The 14,214-nt window shown below is 44.3% G+C and overlaps 1 protein-coding gene across 1 annotated transcript in view; it reads right to left on the bottom strand.

The window, feature by feature from the left end:
* Positions 1-398: 398 nt before the first annotated feature.
* Positions 399-14,214, bottom strand: part of arb2a (ARB2 cotranscriptional regulator A) — a 152,515-nt gene continuing 138,699 nt past the window's right edge. The window contains exon 11 of the mRNA XM_070833398.1: positions 399-1,143. Within this exon, the coding sequence (XP_070689499.1) occupies positions 983-1,143 (161 nt within the window). The 3' untranslated portion in view covers positions 399-982. The remainder of the gene's footprint in view (positions 1,144-14,214) is intronic.

Raw genomic sequence — 14,214 nt, 5'->3', positions numbered from 1 at the left:
TCTAAAGTAAACACTTAAAGCTTTGAGAAGTATTGGCTTAATATTAAAAACCAAATAGTGTGAATGTGTATATGAGTCATTGCATTCAAATTTAGCTCAAAGCTGAGAAATTAAAGAAAAAAAGATATCTTTTATTATAAGCACTGCAATCCCCGAATATATGGCACGGGTTAAAACCGCATTTTACACAAAGCTGAATGGGAAAAGTCGAGTTTAAAAGCTGACTGTATGTGTGGAGGAGTTAGAGAACGAAGAAGTCATAAAAACAACACCCTTTGTTAAAACAAAACAAATGGTCTCCAGCTAAAGAGTGTGTGTTCACTCTTGTTGATGAAATCTATGGTGGGTAAAGGCTTAAAAAAAACAAAAAAAAAAAACAGTTCAGGTTGAAATGGTATCGAACCTTAGCAGAAGACAGCATTCAGCATGAGCTGATTTCAGGGTAAGCAGCTCAGGCTTTAGGACCGGGGGGAAGAGGGAGAGGAGGGAGAGACTGAGCGGTGCAGACTGGAGGGCAGGCGGGGCATTAGCTCAGTTCAGGCTGATGTCAGGACAATTAGAGGTGCACCACAGCGCATTGTGCACAGCGCCTGTCAGCCTTAATCTCTGCTGCCGTGGTCCGTACCCGCAGCCAGGCCACAGCCCACGGGAAGCGCTAACACTCAGGCCCATATTGCTTTGACAGTTGCGCTCATCTAGAAGTAATGCAAAACGTTATTGTGATGTATACATGGTGACCTTGTACTCTTGTCTCATACAACAACAAGGCTATGTTTGTGCAGAGCAAGGGAGAGCTGGGAGGGAGAAATGACACTCGGTGAGAGGAGTGAGGAAAGAAAAATAGAGGGAGGTTACAGAGGCAGAGGGAGAAAAAAAGACAGAAAAGGATCTGGAGCCTTTGACTCCCTTCCTGCACTGCCCCGTCTGATCCCTTGACTCCCCAGTCCCCTTCCTCTTGTTCCAAGTCAATTTGGTTGGTCCTCTACAAATCTTGGTGTCTGTTTTTGAGGGAGCTGCTGCGCGTGGTGACGATATTAGAAGTCTCCTCCGCCTCCTCATCCTCTTTCACCTCCAGGACCTCACTGAAGAACCTGAAGATGGAGTTGAAACTCAACCAGGAGGTCAGCTCATGCCTCTCCGTGCCTACATGGGAAAGATAAACAGACACGCACACAAACATAAGCAGGGTCTACAAAATATTTGCTTACTGTAAAGCTGCGGGCAAAGAAGGTTTATGGTGAATATTCAAACATTAATATATCTTATTAAAAATGTAGCAGTGTGTCCTGTACAAACACCTACTGTGGAAGCACAAAAGATGAAAATAGTCAAACACCTTCAGATTTAGGACCCTCTCAAAAACAAGACGGTTCATCTCAAACGGTTTATCCTAATGAATAAACTTGTATCATTAGATAAGATGTTTAGTCTTGCAACACTCCACAATGCATTGCACCGCTCCATTCAAGCCTAGAGCCTCACGCATGAGAGCCGTGACAGCCTATGGCCTATTAGTCAGGGGACTGCCTTAATATGTTATCCAAGCGGATACCTGATAATCAACACCACTGCACGTCCCTCTTTCCATTTCAGGCCTTCCAACAAAACCAGAGTTATGCACAATGGGCCCACTAAGCGAAACCAGTGGAGCGGTAGTCATTCATTCTACAGGGCTGATTGAGGATAGCAAGACAGAAGCTGGAGTGAGGTAACTAGCGAGCATATCAAGTGGTCTGGCGGTAACGGGGGGAGGCGGCAGTGCTGGGTTTCCCTCTGACCTCCTCCAGGTTAGCCTGTTCCCAAGTTGGGGTCACATTGGAGTCTGAAATCTGGTACATGCGCCTCGGGTTCCTGTCTGCCTCAGGAGTTAGGGTGTCACTGGCCAGCTTTTTGCTGGATGGTTTGCAAACTCAGTGGCACTTTCTATGCTTCTCCTACACCAGCTAGTCCTGCTACAGAACACCTCGGCTCTGCATTGGAGCATAGATGATGAGAACAGATCGTGGTTGCAGCTGTTGTGCAACTTGTCCCTACTGCTGCTTGCTAACCATTCAGTGAGAGCGCTAACAGATAATGGCTTGTTTCTGCTGCCGCTGGCTAGCAGCTCAGCTGCTTAGCAACACAACTGTAACTGGACTTGAGAAGCCATATTGAGATGCCCTCTTGTTTCCCAGAGGGAGAATAGGTTTGCCACGAGATGATATTAAGAGTTTCATCCCTTGATAGATAGATCTAAGAAGAATTTACATGTGTTCACAGACAGAGGGATGAGTGAATACAAGCCTTGAAGTAATGAGTTTTCCTTTTGAATCCTTATTTGCACACTTAAGACTCTTTTTGTTGGGACCTGCATTTGTTTTTAAGATAAGAAAATTAAAATGGGTCCCTACAATTTTCTCCAGAGGCTTAAAAAAAAGGATAAGCTTATATCTGACATCAGTTAGGGTTGTATGAAAACAACTGGTCCCAGCAGAAAAAAAAAAGTTGAAAACCACAGCCCTTCTGGATGAGTCAAATCAGTGCTGCATTAAAAATACCTCTGCTCCCGCCTTCAGAGCCTTTTCTCTTCCCTTCCTTGCTTCCTCCCTTCTCCTCTGAGCACATGCGATTGGCTATAAAAAGCTAGATAGAAGGCCGCAGGGATACAATTAGGAAGCACCTTAAAGGCTCTCTCACCACAGACAGGCCTCTGATGACCACTGCACTGACCCCATGTTTATTAGATTGACCCCTGCCTCGACGCATTAATGGAGATGGTGTGCGTGCACGTGTGTGTGTTTGTGTGTATGATTGTTAGGCCGGGGGTAAGTGCGGGGTCTTTGGCTGAGAGTGGATTTGGGTTCAGTTGCAGGTGGCGTGTTTTGTTTGTGTGTGTGTGTGTGTGTGTGTAATTTGTGTGTAAGTATGTAAGAGGGTTCTCGATCACTCTGAAATAAGGGACTGCACTGCACGCTATATAGCAAGCAGACTGCAGTTAGTGCCTTGGGTCAAATTTACTGGCCTAGCAATCATGGGAGTCAATAACCCAGCTCTCTCAGTGACTCTACTACCTGTGTAGGGCTCAACGTAACATCCATCCCTGGAAAACAAAGACACAGCCCTCTCACACCTCTAATCTATCATTTATATCCAATTTGAGGCACTGTGATCTTTTTCCACCTCCTCCTCCTCCATTTCCCCCCCATCTCATTGGTCTTTCCCTCACTAGTGTTTTTACTTCTGTTTTGTGCTCTTTTTTTCTTCCGCAGAAGAGATCAATGCTGCGGCGCTCTCTCTTTCACCCTGAACTGGCGGTGAACTCCTCCGGAACGCCGCCAGTCTCTCCACCCTATCCCATCGCAGTTTGGGGTCACCAGGGGGGTGTCTCTGTGCCAATATGCAGATGAGCCTGTGCCCCTCCAATGACTCTGGTGTGAAGCTCCACCCCTCTATATGGTGGAGCGCTGCCACCCCCCCACCCAACAACATCCCCACACACACACATAAAGACATAAAGCCACTCTCACACTGGCTTAAATAGGCCTTTAACAGCTTACGTCCACTCTTCCTTTAATAGCCAAAGTGTGTTGAACCTAATGGATGCTGTCAAAGCTGAGATGTGACCAATGATTTAGAGGAGGAACCCCAATGACCAGGCCTCACTAGCCACTAGAGAGAAAAGAGAGAGACAGAGAGAGAGAGAGAGAGAGAGAAGAGAGAGGGAGAACTACCTCAGCTATGCCACAAATCAAAGTAATATCTTTAAAAGATGTGGAGATCGATGAGGTGTCATCTGGCTGTATCTTGTGTGTAAAGTGAACCCATAAACAGCATTGAGTACTACTTAAACCTCAAATTTAGTCCCCTCCTGAAAAAGTTTTTCAGCGGATAAGCAGATTTTTTTATGAGCAAATTGATTTCATGTATTGTTAAAACAAGATGTCACATATGAAGAGATCCTCCATTTTAATCAGCTTAATTACAACTTGTATCTTGTGTTTAATTGATCAAACTTTGAAAACAAAGTACCCTGTGTATTTGTGTGCTTTCTTGCATTAACTGTAAATCAATTAAGTTGCATGTGCTAGTTTTAACAGGACCACTGTAATTGCATTAATTTAATAAAGTTTATTGTAAATGCAATAATGTCCTCATTTATTGTAAACGCAATAATGTCCTCATTTATTGTAAATGCAATAATGATGTTTCTGTGAGCTCCATAACATTGGGTAATGTCATGGGAACTGCAGAGAAAAAAAAATCTCTTTACTTTCACAATGTTTTTATAATTAGCATTAGGCAATGGCAAGCTTAACAGAGATTATTTCGGCAAGTAGACTGATGGCGGCTGTAACTTTGAGGTGAGGCCACACACACACACACACACACACACACACACACACACAGCTCCATGATGATGGAGTGAAAACTGTAATGCAGGAAAGAGCTGGTACAGAAACAAGGTCTGTGGTGAAAGTTCCCCTTCTGTGCTCTCTGCTCTGGTCATGGCAGAGTTTCAGGCCGGTGCCTAACCCGTGCCCTGTGTTTGAACATTCTCTGTCTGTTGTCTAAGCCTGGTGAGGCTGCCTCATTATGTGACAGGCAGAGGAGAGTATTTGATCCTGGATATTTAGCCTCCTCCACTCTGTCACAGCCACTGGAGCCCTCTCAAGGTAATTGACTGACTGTTTGATCTCCCTCTGACTACACTGGTACAAGACGCTGACACACACACAAACACATTCGTCACTTGCAAGCATGCACTCATGGATGGCACACACTCACACATATAGTCACTCACACATGTAGCACATACTCACTGTACCCTCCCCCGAAACACCACACAATCCAACATGCGCCCACACAGACACACACACACACAGTTGTTATCATTTGTGTGCAGTGAGGTAAGGGAACAGGGGAGGAGAGTTTTGAGCTGTTAAAAAGGAACAAGGAAACTCCTTCATAGCTATGGGCCATGCTTTCTTCCCTCCGCACCAAACGCTGCATGCTGTTACAAATGGTAATCGCCTCTGATTGTCACAAATTTCAAAACAAACGCTAGGTGACTGAAAAGCCAAAGTGACGCCCCGAGTGATACTCCGACAGAAAGCCTGAATCAAAGCATGCCGACTATAATTAGGTTCCATCTGGGCTACATTATTTAAAGCCGTTCCAGTTAATTGCTTGTGTACAAATGGCCTATTTTATTTGAATCAAACTTTTTTTGTGATTCGTAATTACATTGATGTGAAGGGGGCCATATCTCTTTACTTCATTTATAATATAAATACATATTCAAATTATTAAGAGGACTCTGAGGCAAGGGGAATGTAAAGTGATGATACTTTTCTTTGTGTGAATTGAATTTCTTTAAACAATTATGAGTGCTTAATCAAATATACTGACATTTGGGTTAAACATTTAATGAGCTTCAATTAAAAAAGGAGATGAACAATCATATAATCATAAGGTGAAAATGACAAAAACAGAATACCTAACAGGACTGATTCACATGGTATTATTGCATGCAGAAACAAAGATTTTCTCATTTCCTCTTGTCAAAGTTTTCATCAAAAATCTAACACAAACAGTGTATTTTCTTATCGATTTCCTATCAACGGTAACCTAAGCTTTTGTTTTATCTCGATGTGAGGCACAGCAGAGCGGTGTGGTGTGGGCCCTGGCTGGCTGTAACCTTAGCCGGGCTGCTGTTTGTGGAAACTATCTGTTGCATGGATCAGCGGTGGGGAATCGCTATCTGTATCCTGGTTGTCAGACGATCGGATTTCCGCCCCTGACGCTCTCTGATATTAGATGATCTTCAGTGGTGTGTGCATGAGAGTATGTGCGCAGTGTGTGTGCAGATACTGTCCGTGTGTGTGTGTGTGTGGGGTTGTCCATATGAGTTGCACACGCACGTACAGTCAGTTATGTGTGTTGTCATCTTGCTTGCCGACATGCGTAAAGGTCAAGAATGTCATTTTGTCCCACGTGGCTGTCTGTCGAAGGGGGTAGGACATGTTGCCACTGGAGACGAGGTCAAAGAGAGCCCAGGCAGGTGACAGCCGGTCAGCCACACTGCCAGAGCAACTCTGTCCTCTGTAACAAACGTGGAGATGTTGTCCTCAGTCAAAAAGCTAATTAAATCTAAATCTGCACCCCCTCCCCTCCACCACCACCCCCTCAATTTCCACTCAGGGTGAAGACATCCACGTCAAACTGTTACCAGTGTAACAGTTATAATCAGACTTTTATTTATGCTATGCTACGCTATGTGTCTTCATTTTTAATAAAATCAACACGGTACTAAGCCTTCACTCACACGTCCACAGGAGCAGGAGAGACACACAGGCATCACACAGGAAAAAAAAAGAAAAACAGAAAAATTACTCAAAACAGAGCTCATTTCATCAAACCAGTAATACCACTGCTGCTTCTTGAATGCAATTCATTTTTAATGCTCGACGGTAAGCTGGATCTACCCCTCACCCCCATCTCCCTCGTACTGCTTTTAATTACTTTGCTTATTATTGTGTGTTGTTGTTAGACAAAAACAAGGCAGAACTCATTACACATCCAGAGATGAGGAACCTGAATCACTAGCTACAGGGGCCGCTGAGGGGACTCCGTATTTACTTGGAATAAAATGCAAGCAGAAGAGAGACACAGAGACACAAAATCGAGTGAAAGCCCAGAGAAAGGAGGATTTAACATTAACTTGTTGAAATCATCACCCAGTGTAGCTGCTTTACATTCCATATAATAATTCCAGGAGGAGTTAAACTTGTGACAACAAGACCTCCACACAAAAGATAGTACGGCACTGTACTTCTACTTTCTTCTTCTTTCTCCTTCAGTTCCCTTTCCTACATCTATCCTTCCCCACTTGCCACCTCCCTACCCAGACACTGAGACTGCACTGAGTGCTTTTTTATTTTAACGTGAATGAGTGGCCTTGGTCGTCATAAAGGACCCTTGCTTTTATAGACTTGGAGCAGAGTATTTACAAGATAACCCCGTTCCAAGGACAGTGCAAGCTATTTGATACCAGTGTCAGACTCTCCCCTCTCCTCTTCAGTAAAAATCAAAAGCCCAAACATGCCCTCGCCTTTGACAGCACCTCTCAATGTCAGTTGTTTTACTCCTCTCTACTAAAATGGAACGAAACACTTAGAAATAAGATGAGAGACAGCTGTGTGTGGCATTTAACAAATACATCAGTTGCACCTTACATTGGAATAATAAAAGATTTGTTTAAAAAGTGCAATAGAATATTAAAATTAAAGATCAAAGTTAGCACTGTACATATACAGAATGTGAAAACAAGTTGCTGGGAATCCGTCTCTGTCTGTGTTGTTGCACAGACACAAAGCAGGACATCAGGTACAAATACATCTTTAATGTTGCAACCATTAAGATGCACCATTTAATCGATTTAAACAATATTTTAAACAAATTAAAAACAGAATGACTATGAAACTATTCTAGTCAAATTCCACAAGTTTTCTTTTCCTTATATGTAAAAAGAAAGGACACTGCGTTGCCATATTTAATCAGGGAGCCATTTGAAAAAAACTTTAAATGACTATTTTAGACAATGGCCAAGAAGAAAAGAATTGAAAACAATTAAGATAACATAGAATATGTTATTTGGTTAAAAGGGAGATTTTGAGATGTACTCTGAGCATACCGTTTGCTCATAACTAACAAATGTACTTGACTACACCAAGAAACACATAACTGTGAGAATGTGAGAAGACTTCATGGTAGCTTTGGAGATCAAGACATTGTCTCTTCAAATATCAGATGCATGCATAACACAAATTCTGCTGTTGCTTCCCTTGTAAATCATTTGTGTCTTGCTTCTGGTGACATATCTGTGCTCCACCATTAAGGAGAACAAATGCTCATTCTGCCATGACCGAGATTTTTGTTTCAAACATGCACAAGGTCTGTTCATGTACCTGTTGATTCAGTGTATGTATGTGACAGAGGGAGCCATAGAAAGAGAGAGATTGAGTGACTGAGTATGCGTACACATGTATGTGTGTGGAGGGGCCTTGTTGGGAGTGCCACCCAGACATTAGCACTGTAAACAGTGCAGGCCTCCTTCCCTGTCCAGGCCCTTTGTTCCATCTGCACCACCATTGGTCGGGACTTAAATGGCAAACACTCAGGGGCTGCTAGCTCGCCTGACACGGTTTTGTTTTTGGCCTATTGAGGGGCAATGGAGAGCTTCTGTTTCTATGCCCAGGCACAATGTGTCTCAAAAGCAGCATGGCTGAAAAGAGAGGCCCCCACAAAGACTGTCCATTAGTGGAGGCACTGCATGCATGCGTATACGTGCACTCACATAGGCACAAGCGCAAACACACACACACACACACACACACACACACACATCACGATGCCTGGGCAAGGGTCAGAACAGAGAACCCTGCCAAAGACACTGGTGGAGACGGGGCATTTGCACATGTGGGTGTGCCCACATGCGCGCGCGCACACACACACACACACACACACACAAGTATAGAGTCTATATAACCTAATCCAAGCTAAACTGCACACTTGCTACACCACTTCACTATACTACACTCAATCCTCACTCACATAAACACACAACCTCTGCTCCACTTCAACACAATGAGGTCTGGCATGCACACACGCACAGACACACACACACGCACACACACTCATGCACCCTCCTAGCACCTTCAGGACAATACCAGGCATAGACAAAAAAAACTCACAAACACACACTTCTACAATATCAGACATACACACATCACTCAGTCACAGAAGAGGTGGTGGAGGAGGAGGAGGAGGAGTGGGGTCAGAGAGGCCCCCTTGCACCTGTAAGAAAGACAGGCTGCATTCAAAATCAGGGGTCTCAGAATAGACAGCTTTGAGTGTGAGAACCCCCCCCCCATCCACACAAGGCTGTGGTGATCACGCACCTTACACACTGCCCTTCTTCACTAAGAATAATACAGCACAGCCATTAACACCACAGGCGCATGCTTTGTGCAATGTAAGGTATAACTGCAAAGTATCTAAAGGCATTACATTGGCACCATCATAAGGGGATGTGCAGTACAGTATTTTCAATCAATCCTCCATTTTCTTTACATTCCACCATATAATCTTTGTCCTCTGGCTGTAAATATTATACAGCACTTGCTGCTGTCATTACTTGCAACAAGAAAAAATGCCTTGTTGCATGTTCGTCACAATGCCAGGGCTTATGTTTGATGACTAAAAGTATAGTGCAGAATTGATAGCCTCATAGCAATAGTAGTCATGACCAGCATGCCATGTCATGACAGCATGACATGGCACATGGCTGTGCAGTGGACGCAAATGACTGTGTCAATCTCCAGCAAAGATGAGAAAACACATATGAGGCTTTTGAAAAGGAACATGAAAAGGAACAGAAATGCAAACAATCAAAGGCGCACACAAGGATAAACACATACTCATGTGTAATGTATACACTTGTGGGTTTCTTAGGTGAGATGACATGCAACCACAAGCACCCTGGGTTTTGCCCCAATAGGTTTCCACTGGGGACAAACAGAAACGATTTGAACACCACATGATTGTTTAACACCTCTCACTGGTTGCCATCTCCCAGATGCAGAGGGGAGACACACACACACACACACACACACACACACACACACCAACATGCGATACAAATATACACTTCAAAATATAAAACCAAATGCAGGGAAACGTGTAGAAGGACACAGAGAAATGGTGACATTCATGTGAGCTCAAGAGTTATTCACATGGTTCACATTTACACACTCACAGACACAAAACCGAGCAGGCTTAGAGAAGGTGACCAATACACTGAGAGAAAAGAAATGTGGACTCTGAAGGACATTTTAGCCACCTGACTATACTTTAGTAGTTACTAGACTGTATGATTTCCACAGAATTCTGGAGTATGAGTCTACTGCGATGGAAATTTGACATCTAAATTCACCAAGTAGGTGCTCTGTAAGAGTCCCGCTTGTCTTTTTGTTTAATCTCAAATACACACATACACCTGCTACGGATGTATACGACTACTTGTCACATGACCTTGTGATCCCATGCACTGTAACACACACACACACACACAGAGGAGATGGTGAGAGTTTGTGTGCGTATGTGCGTGTGTGTGCAGCAGGGATGAAATGAGGAGAGGAGAGGAGAGGAGAGGAGAAGGGTCAGGTGGGGGAGTAGCAGGCCAGGGGTGGAGATAGCAGAGAGTGGGTGTTGAGGGTGGAGCAGGTCTGAAATAGATCACTTAAGGGAACAAAGTGTAATTAATGGGTCGCCATAGATAAGAGGGCTCTGGCCCTATCTGGGAATGTGCTAATGGAGTTGACACACACTCAACAAGATCAGTGGACAACCCCTCTTTATGTGTGCGTGTGTGTCTGCGTGTGTTTGCAAGCGCGTGCATGGCCGGGTGTGTGTTTTAAGGACACACAATGGATAAATAGTGGGAGGAGAAGACTGCTAAGGTGACAGGTTAACACGGTTTCCTCCATGACGAAGATCTGCCATCCCTGCAATCAGAGAAAACCCAGAAGGAAACACATACACACATAAGGTTTCTTCTGCTACACACCAAACATATCTACGCGAGTCAGCCTCCCTAACTCACGTAGACGTCCCGCCTCACATCAAAACATGAGTGATGTTATTACACTTGGCGCGCCAGAACGCCTTCAGTCGCGGGGATGTGGTTGTTTACGGAGAGATGGAGGAGGAGGAAGCCGCCTGGTCAAGAGAGGGTCAGACCTGAAGAGTTCTAAGAGAAGCAAACTGACACAAACTCTCCTCAAACTTCCTGCCTGCGTGTGTCCCTGCGTCAGGGGAACCTGTCTGGAGCCAAGGGGCCTGTGCATGTGGATGTGTGTGTGTGGATGTGTTGGTTAATTCTCTTGGGTTTGGAGGTCAGGGGAGGGTTTGCAGGAGCCCACGTGCGCTGGACAGTGAGATGGTCTGTGATGGACAAGGCAAGACAAGGAGGATTTCCCTTGTTTGTCTGAGAGTGGAGCAGCCGACACACACACACACAGACACACACACACACACACACACACACACAGAGGGAGAAGTCTGTCTCCGGGATGGATTTCATGTGTGTATGTGTGTGGCATGAGGGGAATAGGTCTGGTATCTGGTTGGTGTTGCTTGTAGATTTGTGTGTGCGTGTGTGTGCGTGCATGCCTCTGTCAGGGTCACAGATCCTGGGGCCATCTTCCTTAACCTGGTTTTGTCAGACAAGCCAAGGCCTCATTGACACACTGCATGACTTAATAATATCGAGGCCCCTGGCTTGGTGCCGCTAATCCGAGGCTCAGATGTGTGAATAATCAAAAGAAAAAAAAAAACCAAACACATATCTTACATCTTTATGGAAATGAGCCATTTAATATCATTACAGTCACCTTGACAAGTCAATAAATATCAAATGAAGTAAATGTAATAGTCCTTAAACACAAGGGTGTGACCTCGACAATAGCATGCTGTGCACCGTGTTGTCATGTGTGTCCATAGCAGCCAGGAAAGTGTGTTTAGTTTGTTTGTGAGTGTGTGATGTAGAATCAGGGGGTTAAACGGAGAGGGACGACACACTGGTCTGTCAGGACAAGGGGAGTCGGGCTTCAAAGACTCAACATCTACCCCTCTCTCTCTCTCACACACAATCACGCACGCACACAAACACATTGACGGACAGTCCATTGCTCCCAGCATATCTCTACTTTGTCCTTGGACTGTCTGAATACCACTGGAGGCGAGCATGATTTGAGAGAGCAAGTGGGAACAAGAGAGAGGGAGACAGAGAGAAGGGAAGAAAGAGGAAAATGATAGAGGGAAGGAGAGGGAGAGAAAAGAGGCGCCCCTCAATGACATCTAGAGAGATAACTCACTCTCCAGAGCTTCTTTTCTCTCGCTATCACTTTCCCAGGCAGCGCTCATGCCACATAAGGCCTCAAGTGTGCATGAGTGTGTTAACTTTGTGTGTGCATGCGTGTGTATGAATGAGTGACAGTAGTGTATGTGGGAATACACTGTACGTGAAGGTGAAAAAGGCAGAAGATTTTTGAATCTCAATGAGATGATCTAAAGAGCTATCAAGCACAATGACGTGCATACTGAAAACGGCACATTGTATATGTTGGCCAGCTAAAACATGTTCTGCTTGGTCAGACTTCATGACAGCTGTCAGCAATTATGCATAAAGCTACAATTACCAAAACGGAGGTGCACAAAATCTGGTTTGCATGTTTATTTGCAGGTTTAATTGTACAGATAACACACAAGATAACTACGTAGTACATATATATATATATATATATATATATATATATATATATATATATATATATATATATATATATATATATATATATTCATGTCAGTATCATTTTGCAGTGAATCTGCACTCAGATGGCTGCTTAAGAAATGATGTAGGGAACACAACACAAACAACAGCTGGCTTGCCTCTTGATTGAAAGTTAACTTCGGGAGAACAATGCATCGGGCAGCGGCAGGTCACGACAATGTTGAAAACACCCAAACAAAACAGCAGGAAAACACAAAATGGTCCGACGCTGCCACTGTTGTCGGAAATAGTCCCCTTTGTAGGCATAGACAACTGTGGGGAAGAGTTAACCTTTTGATAAGCTGCTTCGAGTCCCAGCTGTATGCATTTTTCATCGAAATGTGTGAGTCAGAGAGAGAATAATTATCTCCTCTCGCTCCGTGCAGAAGCAAGGGGTTGCAGCCCCCAGTCTGGTCTTCATAAATGAACTAAGTCCTGAAATGAAGCAGTGCTGATGAGCAAAGAGAGAAACTGAGCCATGCTATTTCATAACCATAAAATAGGAGGAAAAATCTACAGTTTTCCTGGTTGAGCACATTGGCAAAGGCATTCGGACATAGCATATACATTGGAATTGTTAGGTGCATTCACTTAATATTGGACAAGACTCTTCACTTCGATTTGTTTTATGATGAGAAAGAAATAACTTTTTAACAACTTGGATGTGACACATAAACCACAAACCTGTAAGGTCTCATTCAGACTGACAATAGCACTGCTTCAACTATTACAGCTTCCGTATTCATTTCAATGACATCAGCGCATTTGTGCAGTGAAGTTGTCGGCTCAGAGGGGCTCCAGCAGGGTCGTCAGGCAATGAAAATGTCTTCAATAACATATTCCAGGCAGCTTGGGCTGCAACTATTTACCTTGTGGGTAATGAGACTGCAGAGCACACTATGGCCAGCATGACACATATGTAGTTGAAAAATTCTGCCTCAAAGAATTATAATCCACTAAACAGTGTCCTTGTGTCTGATACACCTTCTGACTGGTCTTCCTGATTGGCATTTCATCTGTCGACCTGTACCTGTAACAATCACCAAGACCAATGGAGCCCCTGTGTTTCTTTGACACAGTGTTATTGTTGGACTGAACAACAGTCCTTGCTCTGGAAGACTTTCCTAATCAGTACAAGAACAAACATGTATGCACAAACACACACACAGGCACACAAGTTGAGCAGTGTCTGCCAAACAGGGCAAGGTCACCGATCCCTGCTTCAGAGTGGCCACGATCACCTCTGGAGAGACACAATCTACACCCACCCTGGCACAGACACACATGTACCCAGACACACATACAGAAAAAGGGCACCCACCCAAACAGAGCTTAAGACCTTTATCTGACAGCATCAGCTAACACCAGATACACACAGTACTGCCCTGACCTTGCAGCACTTCAAGACTAATCAAAATTGTAGCTGGGATCAGAGGTGTGGGTACAACGGGCAGAGTGAGTCATTCATTTTGTGCCTGTGGATGTGTTTTTCTATGTGTGTGTGTGCGTATGTGTATTGGGGTGGACCAGACGAGTCACAGATTGAGGGAGGGGAGGTCAGGGGAGGCACTCACCCTCTCAATCCTCCACTATTGACTTGTGAGCAGAGAGACGGTGCCGAGCGGTCAACGGCAAATTGAATAAACTGATCAATAACCTCGCACTTGTCAGGAGGGACGAAGGCACCTTTAAAAAAAAAAACCCACAGCAGCAGCCCAACTTGAACTATGCAGGAGGGGACCATTGATCAAATCATGTAGAGCTCTGCCGGCCCGCTCACCCAGTTTTGTCCTCCATCCATGACATGTGTGGAACGCTACTTCTCAAAAACACTGTGCGAGAGG

The sequence above is a fragment of the Pempheris klunzingeri genome, chromosome 7 (assembly GCF_042242105.1).
Source record: "Pempheris klunzingeri isolate RE-2024b chromosome 7, fPemKlu1.hap1, whole genome shotgun sequence".
NCBI classification, from domain to species: Eukaryota; Metazoa; Chordata; class Actinopteri; order Acropomatiformes; family Pempheridae; genus Pempheris; species Pempheris klunzingeri.
The sequence above is the reverse complement of the archived record's forward strand: the minus strand, read 5'-3'. Positions and strand labels throughout refer to the sequence as shown.